The sequence below is a fragment of the Triturus cristatus genome, chromosome 1_2, assembly GCF_964204655.1.
Source record: "Triturus cristatus chromosome 1_2, aTriCri1.1, whole genome shotgun sequence".
NCBI lineage: Eukaryota > Metazoa > Chordata > Amphibia > Caudata > Salamandridae > Triturus > Triturus cristatus.
This window is the reverse complement of record NC_140580.1, coordinates 649,484,206-649,507,527: the sequence shown is the minus strand read 5'-3', so window position 1 is coordinate 649,507,527 and position 23,322 is coordinate 649,484,206. Positions and strand designations below refer to the sequence as shown.

Here is a 23,322-nt window from a genome sequence, read left to right as displayed (position 1 = left end):
AGCAGGACAGATTTTGGGGGGCTTAGGGCCGTCTTCAGGCAGCAGAGTAGTCCTTCTTGGTGCAGCAAAGCAGTCTTCTGACGTACACAGCAGGCCACAGCAACAGGCAGTTCTCTGAGAGTCCTTCCGCAGGTCCAGAAAGGGAAATGAAGAGTGAGTCTGAGGGTCATATTTTTTTACCTGGTGCTTCCTTTGAAGTAGGAGAAGTTTCTGGAGGTTTCCGCATTCAGCAGTGTTTGGAATATCCTACTACCTACCCTAGTCCCAGTCTGTCTGCAGGCACAAAAGGCTACTGTGAAGTTCTGTGTGTGAGACAAACGCACAGCCTATTTTTGTGCAAGCAGGGCTGTGCTCAGTTCTGTCTTCCTCATCCTTTTTGAGATGGCCATTCCAGGCACACCTAATCCCTCTGTTGTGTGGCTGTCTGGGAGGAGTATAGAAAACGCCCACTGCCAACTACATCCACTAATGTGACCCAGGATCAGACTGCAGACACCAAATGGTTAGGACAGAAAAATGCCAACTTTCTAAAAGTAAAAGACACACAGTTGATGGACCGAATCCGGTCCTAGGATGCTTGTTTCCAGTCCAGGGTGGGCCTGGCAGTTCGGGCTGGACTGTTCCCATGGGGCGCAGGGTCAAGACTGATTTGGATATGGCTGGGTTAAAACTGGAATGGTTTGGGGAGCAAAAAAACAATGGATTTAGGCCCAGATATCTGTACTGGGGTGAATGTATGACATTGGTCGTCATTCTGTCCATGAATTGTTCTTTTTGCATTTGTCACCCCGAGTGGGATGGGTATGCCCAGACGTGGGTCCCGTGCTCTCCATGCCACTGGAGTCAAGCTATCCTGGCTGATGAGGGATGAAACCCCGAAACTGGTCCTAGGATGCTTGTTTCCAGTCCAGGGAGGACCTGGCCTGGCAGTTCGGGCTGAACTGTTCCCATTGGGCGCAGGGTCAAGACTGATTTGCATATGGCTGGGTTCAAACTGGAATGGCATGGGGAGCAAAAAAAACAATGGATTTAGGCCCAGATTTCTGTTCTGGAGTGAATGTATGACATTGTTCTGCATTCTGTCCATCAATTGTTCTTTTTGCAACTTTCTCAAAGTAGCATTTTCAAAATTGTGGCTGAAAATCCTCAAACTTTACCATTGAAGAGGATTTTAAATTATATTTTCTCTGACACCAAACATGACTTTCCTACATGCTACCAATAAAAAGTTATCACTTATTACATGTAATAAGGTAACTCAATATTATCCTATGGAAGAGCTAGGCCTCACTGTAGTGAAAAACTAATTTGTTAAGTGTTTCACTTCTCGGACATATACAAATTAAAGGTACATGTCTAACTTTTTAGATACAAGGCACCCTGCCATATGGGCTGTCTAGGGCCTACTTTGGGGGTGATTTATTCGTAAAAAATGGAGTTTAAGGCTTGGCAAGAGGGTTATTTTGCCAAGTCTAATTGTTAATTTATAATTGCCAACAGGTTGCAATGGCAGGCCGAGGACATGTTTGAAAGGGCTATCTGAATGGGTGGTTGCACAATTAATGCTGTAGGCCAACTAGTAGCATTTAATTTACCCACACTAGGCATATGGTATATAAATTTACAAGGAACTTGTAGGCTTTAACTTCAAGTATTTAAATATACCAATTAGGTGTATGCCAATTTTATCATGTTTTAGGAAGTGAGCACAAGCACTTTAGCACAGGTTAGCAGTGGTAAAGTGCACAGAGCCCCAAGGCCAACAAAAAACGAGTTCAGCAAAATAGGAGGGTTGAAGGAAAAAAAATTGGGAGACCACCACCGTTAGGCTGACAGGTCTAACAATTCCCCACCAATGTGCGGATCCTTCCAGTCTCCCTGTTGGGAATCACCCTGGTAACAACACCACTACAACCTAATAGAGAGGAATATCGACAATAGAAAAAACTGTGTACGTGCTGCATTTCACACCGCATTCGCCACATCCATTCTAGATACTACTGTAAAGTGCCCCCCTTTGGCTCATTGCACTATATCGTGGCTCTCGATTGACAAACCTTGTCGAACACCCAAGTAGTCAAGCTAAAAACAAATACAATATGCCTCCCCTTATAAGCTTTCAACCAACAGCATGGCTTCCTCCACCTTATCAAAAAAGTGTTGTTAACCTTTGCACATTCATCATCCTCCAATATGCCAGAGGTACCAAAGCGTAGGACAAGTTTCACTCGCTCATTCTGCATTTCACCTCAACAAACAAATTTCTCTGTTTCAGAGTGGCAGCGCCATAATCAGTAAAGAATGCTATCCTGATTCTATTATATTCAATAATTCTCTGTTGATTGGCTGCTGCTAATAGGAGTCTTATCTTGGTATTATTGCACTCTTGCCATTATCATTCGGGGACAGGTCCCGGCGGTGCTTTACTTCCTGGTGCTCTGTCGATTTGGATCTCCTCTGATCCCTCCAGGGATTTCAGAAGGTTGGGTAGCAGGGATGTCAAGAATGCTTCCATTGGTTGAGTCTCCTTTCCCTCCAGTAGGCCCAAAATACAGACATTATTGCACCTGGATCTGTCCTCCAAGTCCTCCGCTGGGGAATCATGCCAATTCAGGTACCTTTCCTGATACACTTGGGACATACTCGCCAATTAGTGTATCTTTAGTAACGCCTACCCTGGTCTCGACTTCCTTCATATGGTCTTTTATTTTTTGTCAATTTCTTGCCGTAGAAAGGCAACCATGATCTTCACCCCATCTATTTTCAGAGTTATTGCTCTGATGCCATCCAGCATCAACAGTTTTAACTCCTGGACCCTGTGCCATTTTTAGCAACACCTCCTGAAAGGTATGTTTATTTTTAGTATGCTAACCTAAGTCGCTCTTTGATTTTGGAAGCATTGGGTCAGGCGACACTTGTGGCGGGTGGGAGGGCTTATATGTCCTTGTTCTGTCTACATAAATACTTCACTCACTCCTACTGGGTATTGTTGTAAAATTACTCACACCATGCGGGGGCACCTCAATGCATCCCCTCTGCTAACAGCTGGCCTCATACTGTTCATGAGCAGAGAAGCTCCCTTCACTCAATAATGTAATTCTGTTCCTGTCCATTACCCGTAGAGGTAGCTACTCAGGCTGCCCAGCAATCACTGTTTACCCAGGGTGTGAGATAAGGAGAAGAGGGATCCACTACCAGCCTCAACAGTGCTAGACCAGGAGGCAATCTGCCCTTCCTCGATGACTGCATCCCTGGCCTGTTGTGGTCCAGCTTAACAGCAGTCCTCTCACCTCCCAAACGATCCTCACCCTGCAACACCAGTTCCGCCGCCCGTCAGTCTATTATCGGCAGAGTCTCCGAGTGGGCCACTCACCTCCTCACTCGGCTCCTGTCGGCTCCGCCTCCTCCCTCGGTGGTGTCGACCATTGGTCCCATTGCCAGTACCACCATCTCAACCATCCGCAGGGAGGGGCTTGCAGCAAGCCGCCGTCCCTCTGTCCTGGACTTTAGGTGATCTGGGTACTGTTATGCCCTTCAACGGATGGAGGCAAGTGATTGAGGGCTGGGGGGAGGTGTGAGGCCCTGCTGGAACAGCGAGAGTTTGCGTCTGCTCAAGAGGCCATCTTGGCTCCTCCCCCAACTGGATATCGTAAAAAGAGAATACATATGCATGGTAAAGATTATAATAGCATCTTGGAAACTTTCAACTAACCATTTTTTTATCTTTAAAATGATGTAACTAGATTGAACGTATCTCCTTGAATTGTGTGCACTATGTGGGATCTGGGAGACTGGGTAACGTAAACTCAATTCCCTGTGTATGTAAATGACAATACCAACTGACTATTGTGATGTACTGTATTTGACTGCTACTGGTAGTTCCTGTTTAAAACCAATAAAATTGTTTATCCCCCAAAAAAATATGTATCATGATTCTCTGGTGGCAGAACCCAGCATTGGCCATCCAAACGTCATTCACTTGTAACAATAAAGACCAGGAAGAGGTTGTATAACCACCACAATATAAATAATTAAAAACTGTCAAATATACTGTTACTCTTCTGATCTCTCGATCGATTGCTCTTTTTATTTTGTGTCCCAGAAAACCTAATTGAACCTTTCTTTGGTGATGATAGTAACAGTGAACACAAATTCACCATTACATGGAGCTCCATAGCTCACACTTTCAAAGAACACATCGGAGTCACATCTTCCCCATCAGTAATCTTGTTCATTCTATGGAGAAATAATATCCTTCATACCGTAGTTAATGTCTGCATCCCCTCTAGGCGTAGTATGACTAAATTGAGCTGATCTGGAGCTCTTCCTACAATCCATGTTTATCTTAGCAAATTGTTCCTTTATACTACATGCCTTACATTATTTGCCTTGAACTGGACAACCATTATGAGGCTAAATGAGTCCGATTACCATAATGGTAACAGAAGTACTCAGAATCACTCTTGTCCTCGTTGGGAAGCTCTATTCTTCTACCCATGCTATTAACAAAAAAAGTCCTCTGCACCCTTAACATCTCTAGTTTCCTTCACATCATAAACCCACAAGATAGATTGCTCTACGATCTTAGCAGCGGTTATTACTTCATCACTTACTGAATTCTCTTGCTAGTAGTATTCACACCGAGTTGGTCCAGCAGGACATTGTCTAATCTTGTTGTGAAATTACAGGTATAAGCTAGACTTCTTGAAATAGTTAAAAATTCTGCAAAGCTTTCACTTTCCTTCTGATACAAGTCAAAAGGTAACAGTAGTGCATGGCTTAAAGTATTGTTCGAATAACCAGTGCTTCATCAAAATTATTTCAATCAACTACTCGCTCCCCTAGAACACCACTGGACAATGTTCACACAATTTCTTGACCTTTGGAACCAGGCAGTGTGAAAGTATACATTTCCTTTGATCCACTGGTATTTTGTTTGTTCAATTGCTACATGATATGTCAAAAACTCCTGCTTTCATGTCTTTCATAGAACGGCAGGGCCACTTTCATTTTGCACAAAGTTATGTGGAGTGTCAAAATGTATTCTATATGGTAAGTTAAAACAGAAAGTAAGCAAATAAATGTTATAGAGTAATCTTTTAAGAACTACAAATTTTGAAAAACTTAAAACAGAAACTGCCTGAGCTTTGCAGAATGGCACAGCAAAAAGTATAACAAATATATAGGTATTTTAGTCTAAACATGCTAATTCCCAAAATATGCTTCCAAATATGGCACTGTACTAATACCGAGTGTGTACGTGTGTGTATATCACACAATAATGTACACCAGGAAGAATAACAATCTATAATTAAAAGTGTTTCCCAGAGGCTTGGGCTGCACTCCGAGAATGTGAGCAAAAAACTGCTGGATCAACAACTACCAATAGTATTTTAAGAGTAGCCAATATATGTGAAAGTAGCAGTATCACACTTGAGAAAGCATGTTCATCGTTTTTCCATAGTGATAATTAAACTGAAACTGCTCAAATTGGTGCCCATCACAGATGCACAGAAAATATTTGCCAAAATATGCCACTTCAAAACGGTCGGTTTTGAACTGGAAAACATAAAGTCATAGAATGAAGTGGAGAAACATAATGTCCTCCTGGCCAAAATGAAGCTTGGATTGCCAGGTAGCCAGGGAGATATCTGAGAAACATAAAAGTAAAGTTAACTTCCTCCAATCCCTTACTTCTGGATTTGCACCACTCCCAGCTATAGCAATGAAGCAAGAAGTGTCAACTACTGAGATATGTGTGAGAATGTAGAGTTTTTTATAGAGTGTTTTTATGCCAGGAAGAACCTTTTGATTATGACATGAATAATTTTGTATGACAACAGTTAAGTGACTAAATGAGATACGCCTCTTATGTAACTCGCTTTTCATATGAGAAACATTTGAATTGTGGATCTTATTATCAATTTTATTAACATGAATCAATATAAGTGAATAGATTAGGAATGTATGGCGGACCCAGACTTGCAGTTTTTACACTCCTGTATATTCTCTGATTGCATGCTTAAATTATGCAAGGGGCGAGTTAAATGTCATAATAGACAAGTTATAACTAGTATTAACTAAATGAAATTAATGTTTTAATTGAAGCTGGACTTTTACTATATATGATTTTGGAGTTGCTTTTATTTTTAAGTTTCAGAGGAAAGGTCTCAAATGGATACACATTTTCATCAAGTCACAATGAAGGTCCTCTTAGGCTAGACTTTTCTCGTATTCGAATCGAGTAATGGGAACTGAATGTACAGTTTACACTACAAGCAATTCTTCTACTGACAGCTTCACCACCTTGCCTCCTTATGGCGTACTGCTACTGAACTTTGTCTTTGATGTAGCTTGAGAGCAGGACCAGGGCTTGTAGGCCTGCAGGAGTATGTGGGACCAAATGTACCAGTTTCTTTTTCCCGCTAACCCCTATACATCAATTAGCTTAACCCTATCCCTTGCCAATCCTCAATTGGTCTCTAACTTTACTGCCTACTCCATTGTTATGCTTTTTTCTCCTCTCTTTCACTCCTCATCTTCCATTCTTCTCTATACAATGGCTGCCCAGATTAACTATTGTGGATTAAGTATTGTTTTCGAACACTGGTACATTTTCACCTCTGGCTCCTGCACTGACCTTTTAGACATTTGCAATACACAGTCCGATTCCCAGGGTCCCTAAAGCTTTATCCTCTCACTACCCACCCAAATTTTTATTTCTTAACTCGCCACTCACTTTCAGAATATTTTTTAGATTTCTCTAGTTTTTGTGGAGTTTTTGAAAGACAAGAGTTTGGGGTTCAATGGCCAGATGTGCCAAAAAGGCCAAAAGTGCCCCTTTCCAGCCACACCTCAATAGCACTCACTGAGCAAAGCCAGGATCTGCAGTGTCCTCATTGTGGGCTGGATGTAAAACCACAACTTCTGTAGGGAGAGTAGTCCTTGCCGTTGCAGATGCTCTAGTTGTGTAATGAGAATCATGTACTCCTTGATCAGGGTCCGCATGGCTGCTGCCAAGGCATGGTTCACCTGTCCATACTCGAAGGACGACTTTTCCTCGATGAATCTGGAAAGAAAACAAAGCAGAAGTTAGCAGATGAAAAGAAAATAGCTAAGCACACATAACATGATTAAGGCAGGGGTATTTAATGTAGGTCCAGGATGGCTAGACCCTACCAAAAATGGTAGCCTATGTACATAACATAAATTTATACAAGCTTAATCTAAATGGAACTCTTTTACATACCAAGACGCCATGCTGAACATATGGAGTTCCTAGACTAGTCCCACTAACTACTTTAGATACCAGCACGTTTGGAGGAGGTGGAGCCTGTTCGTGCTCGTGCCGCGTACCGCTGAAGCCCGTCCGACCGCCGCCGCAGCCGAAACAGCCGAAAACTGCCAGAAAACAGCCCACTGAGTCTGAGGGCTGAGACTTTGGCTGCTACCGTTGCCGGTTTACCGGTTGCCGAGAGTACAGACTCCTGGTTGAGGCAGTGCCGGTCCCAGAGGGTGGAGTACGGAGTACAGTGGGCGGCGTGCGGCTCGCCGGTGGCCTGAAAGCCAGGGAAACATTCAAAAGTGAAGCAAGTGAAGAGTGCAGTTTGACGGCATAGCAGAGCCGCAAAAATCTGCAGAGTGGCAGCGAAGGTGATCTGCTGGACAGGACGGCTGGGAAGAAGCTGAGCGGTGAGGTGGAGAGGTAGAGGGGGGCTGACGGGCTCGGGCGGGTACAGGGCATAGGAGTAACCGAGGAGGTCCTGTAGAGCTTGCCCCCCCCCCCTTGCGGCTCACCCCCAGTTTTTGCCCTGTTTTAAGCCTTTTTTAAGCCACCAAGTCTCCAAGCTGCCAAGCAATCAAGATCCTGCCAGAACCCAGGATCTTGTTTAACCCTGCCATAACTTCGCCAAGATTCTATCAAACTTTGTTATTCCCAAAACTACAATTGCAATCCGTCCTCAGGAAAAGACTTGTTGGAGGTTTGCAGGAGACAGAGGGTGCCTGTAGTGTCTGGCTGTAGTGACTTGTGACTATTGGAGAAGAGCGCTGACAGCTGGAGAAAAGCGCGGCTCCCTTCCTGCGCCTCCTGTGCCTCTAGAGCCTTGCGGTGGCAATTTGTAATACAACCTCCCGCCCGAGCCTGGCGCATTGGAGCTATACCTCTCTGGCTGTGCTGGCCGACCTGGCTAAGAGTTTTTTAATATAAGAACTAAGATATGACCACAAACAAATTGCGCTCTGGCAGATTGGTGTATACATGAGCATGCAAAGAACTATAGCTAATCCTCTAAGAAACAACCCACTGCAAATAAACATTTTGAAGAGTGTCAATACCATCCCTTCCTTCTTTCCAAAAAAAGAAATAACCTTAAAATCAGTAGGGTTGCTGGTGTCTCCCCAAAAAGATTGTGTAGAGGCTAAAGTAATTCCCGGAAAACCATTGCCAGTAGTACCCTCCAAATTATCGTCCAAAATTGGAGGATCATGGTCTTTAGATCACCAACACTCGGAATCTAGGGTGGCTGACTCTTTGCTGGCAAATTTAACCATCCACTCCCTTGTAAATGGAGTCTCCGAACCCGAAGGGGTATCTCAATTAGTGCCAAAAGCGGGAGAACACATAACGGAAGATTTTACGCTCCCTGACATTAATCTAGATCAGTCTCCTAAAATGTCTCACGCCCATAATCTAGAATCATCTAGGATACTTATTCCTGCTACTTCACCTTCCTCCAAGGATTGCCCTGCTAAAATACAACTGATCAGTAGTACACCCAGCGGAACAAGCTCACGGGGGTCATTAACTCCGGAACTATCCCCGAATTTTCTTCCCTTAATTAATAATCCAGAGTCAAAAATGCTGATGTCGGAATCATTACTTTGCCTGGAAAGAGTGCTGTCTTCTATATTAGCCTTAATGGAGAAATCAGTAAGTAACTCTGGCTTTATTCTGGACTCTATTTTGACCCTGACAAAGTTTATATCCTCTGAACAGAAATTGATCGCCTGGTGAAGCTTGCCTACTTCCCTCCCGTATGCCTAATCTAGGGAAGGGGTCTTCCCCTCCCCTACTTTTGGAGGATAACTTCGACAAGCTAGATCCTACTCAAACAGACTCTCTTCCATATGCTAAAGGGCGGGATTTGGCATTCAGGCTGGTAAGCCTTTCATTAGTAGGAAAAATAAAACCAAATTGAAAGAAAACTAAGATATCCTTGATAAATTACACTACTCTACTCTACAGCAGCTCTTCGATCCAGAGTCTTTAGCTACAGTGGCTGTACCTAAGTCACGCCCGCAAGCTAAGACGGAAAATACAAATTCAAGTACAATTCGAAAGGTTTTCCCCATCTTCCTAAAAACAGGTGTAAAATCTCCTAAGCAGCCTATAGAGGATGGACTAAAAGTTGGTTGCTCTCCCATTAAGGAAAAGGTTATTAAGAACAAAAGTAACAACGTTTGTAAGAAAAAGAAGAAGGAAAAAAAAGGGAAAAATGCCGAAGGATAAATAAAAAAAAAAAAGGACAAAACGGTTAAGCTTCAACCCTAACCTTATCCATAATGTACCATCAAACCTGGAATCAAACGCTTTGAAGAAGGAAGATGGACAAACCGAGTTCAATTTATCGGGTCCTTGTTCTTCTCTTCTGAACTCTAGTACGCCACTTAAATCTACCAAAGATGCATTGGTATTAGATATAAGCGTTCCCCCTACTGCTCAGAGTATCTTGAACCCTAATGCTTCTCTATTTGCTTCCTCTTTGGGTAATAATGTTATTTATAATCCTTATGAAAATATTTCCGAGGTAACCAGCCTAGTCAATAACTCACATCTTGCCCCTTATATCCTGGATCTTTAGTTTATTTTTGACCACGAACCATTTATGAATAGGACCTTTCTGTTGGGTTGCTTTGCTGAAATTCCAGGCCTTCAAATGATCGAAATCAATGACATCACTCTGGTTGAGGTTAAACAATATAATAATCTTAGGGCTACACGAGTAACATCTGCATCCAAAGTTATCTCCCACCTGATAATGGCATACAGTGATAAACTATGTTGTTGTGGCATTGATGTTTTAATACCAGAAGAGGAGCTAGCATTAAAAAAAAGTGGTCCAAAATAAGCTGTCTAACATCGATCTAGAAACCACCACAAGGGGCAAACCTTTCTCGGAGAGAGAGAGTATATTGCAGGTCTCCCTTGGTAAAGAAGGTAGGAGGGTTTCGCTTTGCACAGAGAAAAACACCCAGCATGTTCTTTCTGCTGAGGAGGAAGATAAGAAATGGAGTTGGGTTGCAGGAGCTCGTAATACAAACAGACCCTTAGGCCTAAAATGGGCCTAAAATGTGGGAACTCTTCCTAGCAAGGTTATTAATGTGATATCTTGGAACGCAGCCGGCTTAAGCACTAATAAAAACAAACTCTTATTTTTGAAAGAGCAGAATGCCGATATATGTCTACAAGAGACTTGGATCACAAAGAACTGGTCTACTGTAGATTATATAGTGCTGAGCCGGCCTGCGCTTCCTGTGAATAGAGGTCACGCTAAAGGAAGTATTGCCATTATGTTAGGTACAAGCCTTAGTTGGTCATATAAAGAAATTTTTCATGCCTCTAACCTAATTCAGGCGATTAAGCTAGATCACAAGGATGTCCAGGATCATTTGGATTCCCTGTTGATCGTAAATGCATATTTACCTCCCGATGCATCTTACTCTTATCTATTAAAAGATGTATTTGTTTTTATCTCCTCTACCATGGAAAGTGAAGACGGCAGGTTCCTATTATTAGCTGGAGATTTGAACTCTAAAGTCTCATCTCATAGTATAAGGGTATTCTCGAATACTGAAAAAAACGAAGCCCTACATATCCCCTATGCCCAATTTCCGAATAAAAGCAGGACAGACAAAAGAGGAGTCTTATTACTCGAAGGTTTGAGAAGTTAAGATCTCATAATTGCGTATGGGAGGTTAGTAAAGGATATTCCAGCAAATTATACTGATAAGGCCCCAACTGGGAGATCTATTATAGATTATTTAATTGTTTTTGCAGATTTCTTTTGTAAACTCATGAACATGGAAGTCCTGGGAAATGTTTTTAGTGACCATATGTTGATCTGCTCCAAATTTGAATTCACTTGTGCTAAGGTAGGCCCCTGGAACTTCAAAGGCAGCACAGTAGGTTTCAATGCAACAAATGGTAGAATTCACTGGAATACTCAAGCAACCGCTAAATTAAAAGCATACTTAATGGCTCCGATAAGAGATCAGCAGCACTTTATAACAGTCGAGTGTGATTCTACCAAATTTGATTTACTCAAAGCTTTTTCCCATAATATAGGTTCTCTGGCTAATAAATTATCACATGCTCCAGCTAAGCGGAGATCACATTTCAACCCAATGCTTACTATAAATAGGGAAATAAATAAATCAGTGAGGGCCCAGTTTCTGAATTTTATCATCCAAACGCAGTAATTTAATAAACCTATTAAAGAGGAAAAGACAGAGAAAAAAACGCTCCCTGAGACAAATAAAGGAAGATGGTATATGGGTGCAGCTAAAAGAGGCGGCCTCAAAATATAATTCCAAAAGTTATTGGGAAATAATCGCCGACTGCTGTGGCACAAGAGTGAAATCTTTCCCTATTCCCATTAAAGAAGAGGAATGGAAATTTCATCTGTTAGAACTCTATTCCGTGAATTTTAATTCCATCAGTTCAATCATTGCGGCACCCGATCAGTTTAAAACCCCTGTATCCAATTATGTACATTTTATTAATGAAGTGGCTGGATCTATTTAAAAAAATTAGATTCTCAGGAGCAATGGGTTCTGATGAAATTCCCATGACGGTAATTAGAAAGGAGCCATTTCTGCTACTCACAAGGGAAGACACCACCATCAGGTAATTACCGGCAAATAGCCTTATTGGATGCGTCGGGGGAAATATTTGCATGTATTTGCATGTAGTATCCTCGATCATCTCACGGAATGGGTGAGAGAGAAAAAGGTCCTCCCTATAGAACAAGCAGGTTTTAGAAAAAATCATTCCACCCTAGATAATATCTCCATGTTGAAACTAATTAAGGAGAAATACACAATTTCCCATAGTTCAAACGTATACATGGCTTTCATAGATTTTTCAACGGCCTTCGATAAGGTAGATCGACCATTACTATGGAGAAAATTGCAAAAAATGGGACTGCCTTCTCCCCTGCTATCCTTAATTATCGCACTACATTCTCAAACTTGGTGCCCGATATTAATGGGTGGATATCAAGGTTTATCAGATGTAATCCCTACAGAAAATGGCTTGAAACAAGGTTGCTTGTTAGCACCGCTGCTATTTTCTTTATATATTGCAGATCTACCCAATTGCTTTGCTCAAGGAGAGGGTGATGCACCAAAGATAAGTAGACGGCCTTTCGCATGTCTTTTATATGCAGATGATATAGTAGTAATGGACCTAACCCCTATTGGGTTGAATAGAAAGCCGATATCACTACAGAACTATACAGCGGACCCTTTCTTGAAGATAAATGTATCTAAAAGTAAAATCTTAATTATGAAATGTAACAAAAGTAGAAAATCATGTAATTTTAAGTGGCAAATTGGTCCTGAAAAGCGAGAGGTGGTAGATTCATACCTTTATTTAGGGAAACTAATAGCGGGTAGTACGAAGAACAAACTTCATATCGAACATAGCTCCTGTAAAGCTGCACCCCATGCTAATGGTTTGCGTATTTTCTACAGTGCTATGGGCAGAAGGCATTTTTTACATCTACTGTTGAGTTTTAAAGAAAAAATCCCTCCAACCCTGCTTTAGGCCATTGAATCAAACCCTGTTAAGGACTGGAGTTTTTTTTAGATAAGATTGAAGGTCAGATATTACGTAAATTATGCAATTTTAACATGTTAGTTCGAACAACTGCTATTAGACTGGAATTTGGCTTGATAAGCTCCTATATCCAAGGTTTATCCAGGGTTTTACGCGGGGGATATCAGTTAAAAAATAGCGAGCCTGATTCATTAAGAGGTTTCATTTATCAAGAAATCTTCGGTGATAAGGCAGGTAATTACTCCTTCTATTGTGATTTCTCACTGGCACAAATTGTTTTTTGCGTACAAGAATAATCAGTGATTACCCTCCCACCATTAGAATTTAAATCTTTTTTAAAAACCTTAAGTGGCAAGATTAGCTATAATATAGATATTAAATTTTGTAATTCTAAAGAGAGATTAAAGCGAATAGCCAGGACAAACTCACCGAGAATTTCGCAAAAATATTTATTCTGGAATTTAGAACATGGAATTCGACCATTGCTCACTTTATGTCGTATGAATCTTTTATCTTTAAATAACTTAACAGCAAACTGGTCCCAGAATTTGAAAAACGGAAAAACTTGTAATTTCTGTAAACTGAGCATTCAGACCCTGGATCATGTCTTGGTTGCCTGTCCAGCATAGGTTTTGAGTCGTCGTCGCTGGCTTCGGCCGATGTTTTTACAAAATGGTGTTAAAAATGTAGCTTCAGCCCGTGATTTTCTCTTTTGCCCGAAAAACGAAGCAGTGTGTGTAAAACTATTTAATTATTTTAAGAAGTTTATGTATATATTTTAAATCTTCTAAATATTCTTTTAAATTGTCTGTTAACCCCCCTGTCTGTCATCTTCATACGGAGTATTAATATTTTCTCCTTTGTCAGATTGTATTTTGCAGATTGATTGGCTGCTATTACTGCTCTTTGCACAATAGGGATATGTTGTGCTCGTCTCCCACTTTTCCTTTTGTTGTTAACTTCAAAACTCAATTGAAGTGGGATTCTGGATTGTATTTTGCACATGTACTGGCTGCTACTCAATTGCTTTCTGCACAGGTTAGGTTATGCTCTGTTATTTCTTTTTTCTTGCTGCTAATTTTAAATTGAACTTTCTGCCGAAGCTGAATTTTGGTCTCCATTTTGTACATGAACTGGCTGCTACTTATTGCCCTTTGCACATTCTAGGATATGCTTTATTACTCCAATCCTTCTGCTGCTAATCCCAAATGGCCAAATGTTAGATTTTTTTTTTTTTAGGCACTGAGGTGATGCATATTATTTTATACTTGAATGAAGCTGCTATTATTTAATACGGTCCTAAACATACGCTACCTCCTTTGGTAGAGGTCTTTGGGCCTCTGTTTCTGCCTATGAGCTAAATGGTATTATTGTTGAAAATCTTAGATATTTTGCCTATTACGAGAATGGACAATATTGACTAATGTTATGCAAGGGAATTCTAGACCTGCTAAGCAGGCCTTTGATAGTTCATGATGGTCCATGGAATGAGTTTTCGTTATGTTTTAATACTTTTATGTAATAATATGTATGTACTTTTATGTGGACCTCATAGGAGTTCCGAATCTTTAATAAAATATTGAATTGATTTCCTAGAGCTACACTGGACACCTCTTTTCTAAACAAAGAGCTGAGATGGTTGGCTGAAATGCCCCGGAACTCCATGGAATGCGAGTGGTGAGGGAAGAAGTGTAATTATTTGCAAGGCCCCTGAACATAATGGGAGTCAAAAGTCTTTATAAACCATAAACCGTTGAGCATGGCCCTTCTCTAAAGCCCTTGAGTAAAGGTTTCCCATGAAACTCTGATGGTAGGCTACTTCATGAACCTTCACGAGACAGGACGCATCATGAACCCCTGGCATAGCATTAGTCGTTCTGAAGCCATGACGGGATAGTGTTCCGCCTAAACACCTAACTGCAGGATTACCCAGAACCTCTCAGAGAGCAAGGTTTTTAATGAACTCTGAAACTGCAACAACACTTCACAAGTCAGGCCTTGTCCTCCTGAAATGAGAATACCTCTACTAATACTGTAAGTACAACTGCTACTACTATTACTACTAATAATAATATGAATAAAACCTGGACTTATATATACACAAATATATTAGGCTTCAAATCACACTTCTGCAGTTTCTAAGTCCAGTAAATCACAGTTGAACTATTACCAATGTAATGGTAGTCAATGTACCAATTCTGGACGGATGAAAAGCTAAGTCTGTCTTGTTCGGATTCAAACCCATGACCAGTACATCACTGCATGTTCAATATTCAAGTGGTCAACCCACTAAGTCACTTTGCTGTCTCTAGGAATGTAGTGGGCGCACTGAGGTGAGGGAGGATAAAAAGTGACTATTTAGCAAGCTAAAGAATATTTCAGAGACTCCATGCTTGAAAGCGATTTGTCAAATACACAGAAATTTATGGACGTCTTGGACCTCTCTATTTTTTGACATTTATATATTCATAGCATTAAAACAGCTTAACAGAAGCACTGGAATATTCCTTGGTGCTGGTGTCCGGAATGTCTTGTTTGCAGGGCTCCTTGAAACCATGGAGTGCAAACGGTGAACGCAGCTGACCTTTCTGCAGCTTTTGATAAGGTGGTTTAAAAAAAAAAAAAAAAAAAAAATATGTATTTGCAGAGTTTTATATAGTGCTGGCTAGACCGGGAGGTATCAGAGCGCTTTACATGAAAACAGTTGTACAGAATTACATCAGTTACCAGAGCATAAATAACACAACTAGGAGTCATTTGGAGCATAGAAGGTGAGAGGGGGAGGGGGATAGAGACAGGAAGCTGGAAAGACGGACAAAGTCAGGCATATCGACAAAGGAAAAAAGAACATCAAGGGACCCTCAAAGTCAAAGTCCACGCGCCCATAGTTCGTTGTGGGTAATGGAATCTCATCGGCCGGGGATAGATTTGCTCTCTGTGCCCGAGCACCATAGGTGGTGGAAGGGGCCTAAGGAAGGGGCGAAGAGGGAGTCTCGCTGTGGTCATCCTTATCGGAAGGGGGGATAGGTATCCCAAAGGGGGTGATCGACTTGATGCAATATACAGCCTGGCGACACCAAGACGAGGACCGGCTGCTTGGAGCGATCTTAATAGCCGGTCGAGGCCGTCAAGATGGGGGATCAGGACACGGACCCAAAAAACCTCCTTCACAAAATGGAGGGATTGAAGATTAACACACATTCAATCCCAAAGTCAGTTAAGAAACCCACCTCCAGAAGCTGGACTGGAAGGGGGAGGCAGCCACGGGATCGGAAGGGCGAAAAAATCACCAATCTCACTCAAGTCATCAGGAAAAGCATTCGGCAGCAGCAACTCGATTGTATCTTGCTGCTTTGTCACGGGACGTCAACTCGGGGGCCCTATCAGTAGCTCCGGAAAGAGGAGGCAGCTTTGGGGTCGAAAGGGCAGAAGACCGGTAAAACGCCACACTCACTAGGAGATTCAAAAAGGAGAAAAGGCTTGAGGACTCAGTGCAGCAGCTTCATGGCAATAACCTTGCAGCTTTGTCAGGGGAATACAACTCAAGCGTCACAAGCAGCCTTCATTCAGAGAATGTATGACATTTGGGTGCATGCACAGGTATTAAAATGGGTGAGGGGCTCTAGCTTTAAGAAAGTCTAAGTGGGCTCTGTTCCTCCATTCAAATCATGGAAGATTAATAATACCTGTGGGGTACCTGAAGGATCCTCGTTGAGTCACACACTTTTTAATATCTATGTGGCCCTCTAAGTAAAGATGGTGGAATCCTTCGGATTGGAGATCCTGTCTTATGCCGACAATAGCCAATTAGTGATATCTTTTGGCCAGCACATTGAGGTAACAAAACGTAGCCTTCATGACTGTATGAAGAAAATTGCCAACCTGGATGAAACTTGATTGTTTACAGCTTAACAGAGGTAAGACCGAGATTATGCTATTAGGCAAAAACAAGTAGATCTGGTCAGACAACTGGCGTCCTTTCAAGCTGGGAGTGTCCCCCCGTTCCAAAAAGGTGGTAAAAAAAATCAGGGCATTTTTCTGGATGATGAGCTCTCTTTGGTTAACCAGGTCAAATTAATTTGTAGCTCCTGCTTTGGAATTTTTCGTCTGCTTAAGAAAGTAATTTCATGGCTCCCTACTGACTGCAGCAAGTCCATTACACAAGTTCTCATAATTAGCTGGCTATATAATGGAAACGCACTCTTGGTAGCCACCAATGATTCACTTCTGTCAAGACTGCAGGTGATTCAGAATGCAGCAGGCATGCTGGCCTGTGTTCTCCCTTCCAGTACTTCTTTAAGCTCAATTTTAAGATCCCTCGGTTATGCTCACAAAGCCTTGTATAGGTAAGGCACCGCCTATCTTCCATCTAGAATAAGGTTTTATCATCCCACAAAGAGCCTCTTATTCTTTAATCCTGCACTGGCATCTCCCCACCATATCTGAACGACTCTCAGCATAGGTTGCGCCTTTTGTTCTGGTTCTGCACCACTGGAATTTGTTACGGCTCCAGATTCACACCAGCAAAAATTTCACATTGTTCAAAAAAACTGTTAAAACCCTATTTTTTTAAAGTCTTAGTCAAAAACACCCTTCTGGTTGAAGCATAAGCACCTGGATATGTCAGTAGGAGTGAGTTGTAGCACTCTATAAATGCTATGAACATAACATTACATAAGGGAACAGAACATCACCACAGAACAGTTAGATGGCTTTATATATTTGTCTCAAATTCCCTGTTTGAGTGCCATTAACAGAGTTAAGTGGGTGAAGCCACCCGATCAAAGAACTATGCGACCACCAGGTCACATGTTCAAATCCTCTGAAGGCAGACAAAGCTTTCCTTTTTCAAGAGTCAATAAAATGAGTTCCACGCAGTGGGGAGGTAATGACAGCCAAAAGAGGTAATTCAATTTTTGGTGCACACCTTATTAATGGTTTTTACCATTGATTTTCAGGGTGGTTGTTATGTGGTTAATTTCAAAGTAAATCTTTCTAGTTACTCACTGGACGTGTCAACCATGTCCTACTTCAGTCTTCACAGTTTCTTACCTTGTCACTTCAGAATAGTTTGATGCCACTGGCAGTATCCGCATCACCAGTTCGTTGACAGATGGGTCCAGATTAGAATCCAAGTTGAAGGACCGAGGCTGCTTATCAGACAGAGGCTTTGCAGTCACATACCGGCCTTCAACACCAATCAAGACATAAAGCAAGTCCTCCACAATGGCAGTTTCCTGGGCAGCTGGTAATAAGTTACCTGCAGAGACAATGCACAAATGATTTCTATGTGGAGAGTGCTATGTACGAGAGTCAGCTGTCAACTTGAAGGTTATAATAGCAGTTTAATTTGAATGAACATCCATTATTCTGAGTGGATAAGAAACAGTTCTGTATAGTAAATCCACTCCTTCAGAACACCTGGGGCCATATTTCGGGAAGTGCCACAAGGCGCAATCGGCGTGTGCACCAGCTTTGTGCACTGCCCCGGAGCACTTTGCTATTGCAGAAGGGATCACAGACACTTGTGCGGCCCCTACTGAAGTACTGATAGCGCTAATACACATTTAGCAGCAGCACTATCTTAAGAGAGTATTCCATAATTTGAATGTGGCATGGCACCAAACAAATAAGGGAATCACTTTGCCTCTGCGTACACGCGATAATACAGGTGAGGGCACAGAGGCAAACATGCCCTTAGAAGGTGCACTCACAAAATGGGGATGGACATTCAGTGCGTCCCCTCAGGGCATCCCTCTCAAGAGGAGAAAGGTGGTCCCATTGGCCTCAAGACAGCCCCCTGCAGTTGTGTGCAGTAACTCACTATATTCACCAGCAAAGGGGTCTATAATCCCTCTTCAAAATGCAGGCACGTTGCTGCCTGTAGCAAGAATAATGGAGCGGCTTTGAAGTAGCTTCTCTGTATTTCACTTGAACGCGTTACCCCAGGGCAGTGCGAGTTTGCAGCTTCTGCATTTTCCCGGTTTGTGCCTGGCACACCTGTTTAAAGGTGTGCCTTGGCGCAAGCAGGGAAAATGCACTATTTGTAACACAGGCCCTGATTGCAGAGACAGCACTTTTCAAAATCCTGTGGTCTCACTGCTTAAACAGCCAGTCAGGTAAAGATAGCTGAGAAAACAAAAACGACAACAACACTAACACAACAAACATGTTCTTACTTCAAGAAGAGAGGAGTCAAGATTCAGGAATAAGGAGAAATTTAAAGTTCCCTCCTATTCTCATACGAAGCAGGAGATTGGATATTTAAAAGGCGCCATCACACAGTTTCTAAGCTGATCTGTAAGTTACATTGGCCAAGTTTGTGCTTAAATTACTGTTCGAGCTGCATCTGCTAGAAAACGAGCCTCGAAAAAACAATGCAGCAGTAGCAACACTCAGCAAGAGATTTGTTTCCCTTGAGAAAAAAAAACAGTATTTTCAGAAAATAGCTTGCAAGCAACTCCTGGAGGCTGCTCGAATTTTAAGTGTCACCCTCACTAAATCTCAAGAGTCAGGAATTTCTTAAGTCCGCACTTGAATGCCGGAAACTAAATTTCTAAACAGTCCCATGATTGCATTCGGAGCCACCAAGAAATATGACCAAAGTTGGAGATGCTGAACTGCCCTTATGAGTAGTGTATTATCATGATATCCTACTGCAGCTACAAAATATGATGAGTAGCATTTTCTTTTTATTATGGCGGTATGCTCTACTACAGATATATGGCAGGAATATTAAACAGCAGAGGTGAAGTTTAAGCAACAACCACACAGCCTGTAGACTCTTCCATGATAAGAGAACAAATAAAACCTATTATGAGACAAGAAACTGCTGTTGAATCTGCTGGACCTATATGAGAAAGACAATCAAGAAACTGCTTTGAGGAATGATGTGATATCATCTGTCTAAACTGAAGCCAAATGTGTTTGGAGGCAACAATGTTTTGTGTTGCTTCTGATTTAATGTTAATGGACTACTTTGAGAATCAGAGGTATTGTTTTATTCTAACCAAGTTTATTGAATACTTTTCAGACCCCTATGAGAAAAAAGCCAACATCCACAGATGAGGCTGAATCTCTTGGCTTATAGTTTAATCAAAATAAATATCTTTAACAAATTACAGCAGAAACAATGGCTGAGCAAATGTCTCGGGAATACCCTAAGTGGAACCCCAATTACATCACATTCTAATAGAACTTTACATTCTCAAGTTCCTTAAGCAAGATGAATACTCATAATTAACCCATAAACACAAATTATGTATTACTCTCCCCTTACACAACATCACACAAAGTGATATTACAAAACCTTTGACCAAGGACTAACGTCACAAGAGTGCTACCACCACATGACAGGAGTGATGCCATCACTGTGGGGCTGAAGTCACAATTATAATATACAAGCGATGTTAATTACATGCTAGTAGTACTTCCAAACCTGCCATCAAATTCCCAATTGCCACAATCGTACGTCAGGGTGTGTTAGTGTTATAAACCAGAGCTGAGCTTTGATCATCAGCCAAGAAGCCATTATAAGTCAATGATATGCCAATGGTGTGCTGCATCATGTGCCAAAGACCTGCTGCTACCATGTGCCAGAGGTGTGTTGTCACCAATTACCAACATAGTCAATTTTGTTTAGGCCTTATTTTGCTACAGATCACCAATCCAAGGGCATGAGTTCCCATTTGCAACACTACAATTACGACTTAAACGCAGTTTATGTTGAGGGAACATGTTGTTCAAACCCAAAACTGTACTCCAAAATTGGACACTCCATAATTTGCCTCATTCGGTTCTGCCACAGTTTACTCGATCCAAGACAGCGTTAAGCCTTCATTTCATGAGGCAACGTGTCCTTGCATTAAAGCACCTCACCAAACTTCAATCAGCAGAGTAAACATTTCATTAAGTAATGGGGTCCACTCAATAACTGAGCTCTAGGTCAATGAAAAGTGAAAGAGGTTTACCACAAAAATTCAAAATAAGCAGTATAGAGTCAATGCCATGAAGGCTCTCAGATGTAAAGTTATACGGAGTATGTAAAATTAGAAATCATTCAAAGTTTCAATGATGAGCAAAATTATAAGAAAATCAGGCAGCCTCCCTAGCATTATAGGAAAGTCTCCCAGCTCACCCCCAATTCTAGAATAACATTATTAGAAATTATGCAAACTCATCATGGTGTGAGCAAAAGTATAATTTATTTAGCACATCAAATTCTACGAATAATAGACGTTTGGTTCTACTTTCTGGGTAACACACCAATGACCGCAGAATTTGCAATCGAATGTCTTTTTGAGCCATCTGGCTGCAATTATGCCAACCAAGGAATGATGTCGAATTGTGTAATAAGGATGATCCCTGTCTGCCCTTGGAAAAAATACATGTTTTGTGTATTCATCTGCAAACCTAGTGCAGCTGCATGCTCAGTTCAGGTGTGAACAAATCGATCCTCAGTAAAAGGACATCTTTCCTGGATTTGGAGACAAATCTGACCCTTTAGATTGGAATAACTGGAAGCACTTAATCCATCAAGTGCCCCTAATGCAAATCCAAAAACCAAAGGAAATGATAGACGGAGTGTTGAACATTGCAAGCACTCACCCCCAGTCAACTGATCTGGGTTTAATCCATCACCGTTCTTTAGCCCACTCTGCCACCCCAGTTCAGACATGGCCATATGCAAATCAGTCTTACCCTGTGCCTCATGGGAACAGTCCAGCCCGAACTGCCAAGCCATGTCTTCCCTGGACCGGAAACAAGCTTCCTAGGATCGGTTTCTGGCATTTCAGCCGTCTTCAGCCAGGCTTGCTTGAATCCAGTGGCAAAGTGAGCAAGGGACTCACGTCTGAGCATACCCTGCCAACTTATGGCGAACAAAGCAAAAACCAAAGGAAATGATGGACGGAGTGTTGAACATTGAAAGCACTCACCCCCAGTCAACTGATCTGGGTTTAATCCATCACCGTTCTTTAGCCCACTCTGCCACCCCAGTTCAGACATGGCCATATGCAAATCAGTCTGACCCTGTGCCTCATGGGAACTGTCCAGCCCCAACTGCCAAGCCATGTCTTCCCTGGACCGGAAACAAGCTTCCTAGGACCGGTTTCTGGCATTTCAGCCGTCTTCAGCCAGGCTTGCTTGAATCCAGTGGCAAAGTGAGCAAGGGACTCACGTCTGAGCATACCCTGCCAACTTATGGCCAACAAAGCAAAAACCAAAGGAACTGATGGACGGAGTGTTGAACATTGCAAGCACTCACCCCCAGTCAACTGATCTGGGTTTAATCCATCACCGTTCTTTAGCCCACTCTGCCACCCCAGTTCAGACATGGCCATATGCAAATCAGTGTGCCCCTGTACCTCATGGGAACAGTCCAGCCCGAACTGCCAAGCCATGTCTTCCCTGGACCGGAAACAAGCTTCCTAGGACAGGTTTCTGGCATTTCAGCCGTCTTCAGCCAGGCTTGCTTGAATCCAGTGGCAAAGTGAGCAAGGGACTCACGTCTGAGCATACCCTGCCAACTTATGGCGAACAAAGCAAAATCCAGCCCAAACAAGACTATCCACAACCAAAGCTATCCTATGAATAAAACATTCATGGAGAAGCAGTGCTTTAACTAGGATCACTAAACAATATATGCAAGAATGTTAAAGCATTTCAGACGATTGTGAAAAAAGCAGGCGCTTCCAGTAACACCTCCAGGCTTCTTCACGCCTGAGCTGTGCAAGACACACTGGGGTTGCGAATAAAGGTTAAGTATCTCATAGTTCTCAGAAAATCAAATGCTGCCATCAAAGTCTTAGTCAAATGTAATCATGACCCTGCAAAGAATGGCTATGTGCCACGAGCCCCAGAACACAACAGGGAATATAGCTTTTTCATGGTTCCTAGGACAAAACAAAAACGTCATATGTGATGGGTTAGAGGAACCATGGATAAGGCATTCAATGGCAGAGATATGCAGATAAGTTTCCCCCACAGAACATTAGCGTTAGTGATGGATGGGAGAATGTAAGTAGCTCATTAATCCTCTGGCAATTCCCTTTCAATGAAATTAAAGTGGCAAACTGGCATATCACCTTGTGGACTGTGGAATCATTCCCATTATAATCTTTGCTCATGGTATTACAACAAATGTGCCTTTCTTTGTATGTAAAATTAGGGCAAAGTTACAAACGTTGTAAACTGCAAACGTTTGAAAGTTGTCTTCAAAACTTTGCAAGCTTCACAAATTTCTCAACGGTTGTGAGATTAGTATGGATAGAATTTGTGGCAAATACCTCAAAAATAGTCAACCGTTACTGGGAGAATTGTAACACAAAAAGTTTTTGTGTGAAAGTGTGTTCACAAAAACCATTTCTCCAAAAATTCTTGCCCACATGGAAGGTTTACAATTCTCGAAAGCTAGAGAAACTTTATAGCATTTGTAAAATGTCGCAAACTTTGCAGGTCAACCTAAAATTGTATTCACTCCT

At 41.9% G+C, this 23,322-nt stretch overlaps 1 protein-coding gene across 1 annotated transcript in view; it reads right to left on the bottom strand.

Annotated features, from left to right (window-relative positions):
* TUBGCP2 (tubulin gamma complex component 2) overlaps positions 1-23,322 on the bottom strand; it is a 257,023-nt gene that overhangs the window by 204,516 nt on the left and 29,185 nt on the right. The window contains exons 6-7 of the mRNA XM_085608073.1: positions 17,894-18,101; positions 6,870-7,069 (exon numbers count right to left, since the gene is read on the bottom strand). Of these exons, the coding sequence (XP_085464199.1) occupies positions 6,870-7,069; positions 17,894-18,101 (408 nt within the window). The remainder of the gene's footprint in view (positions 1-6,869; positions 7,070-17,893; positions 18,102-23,322) is intronic.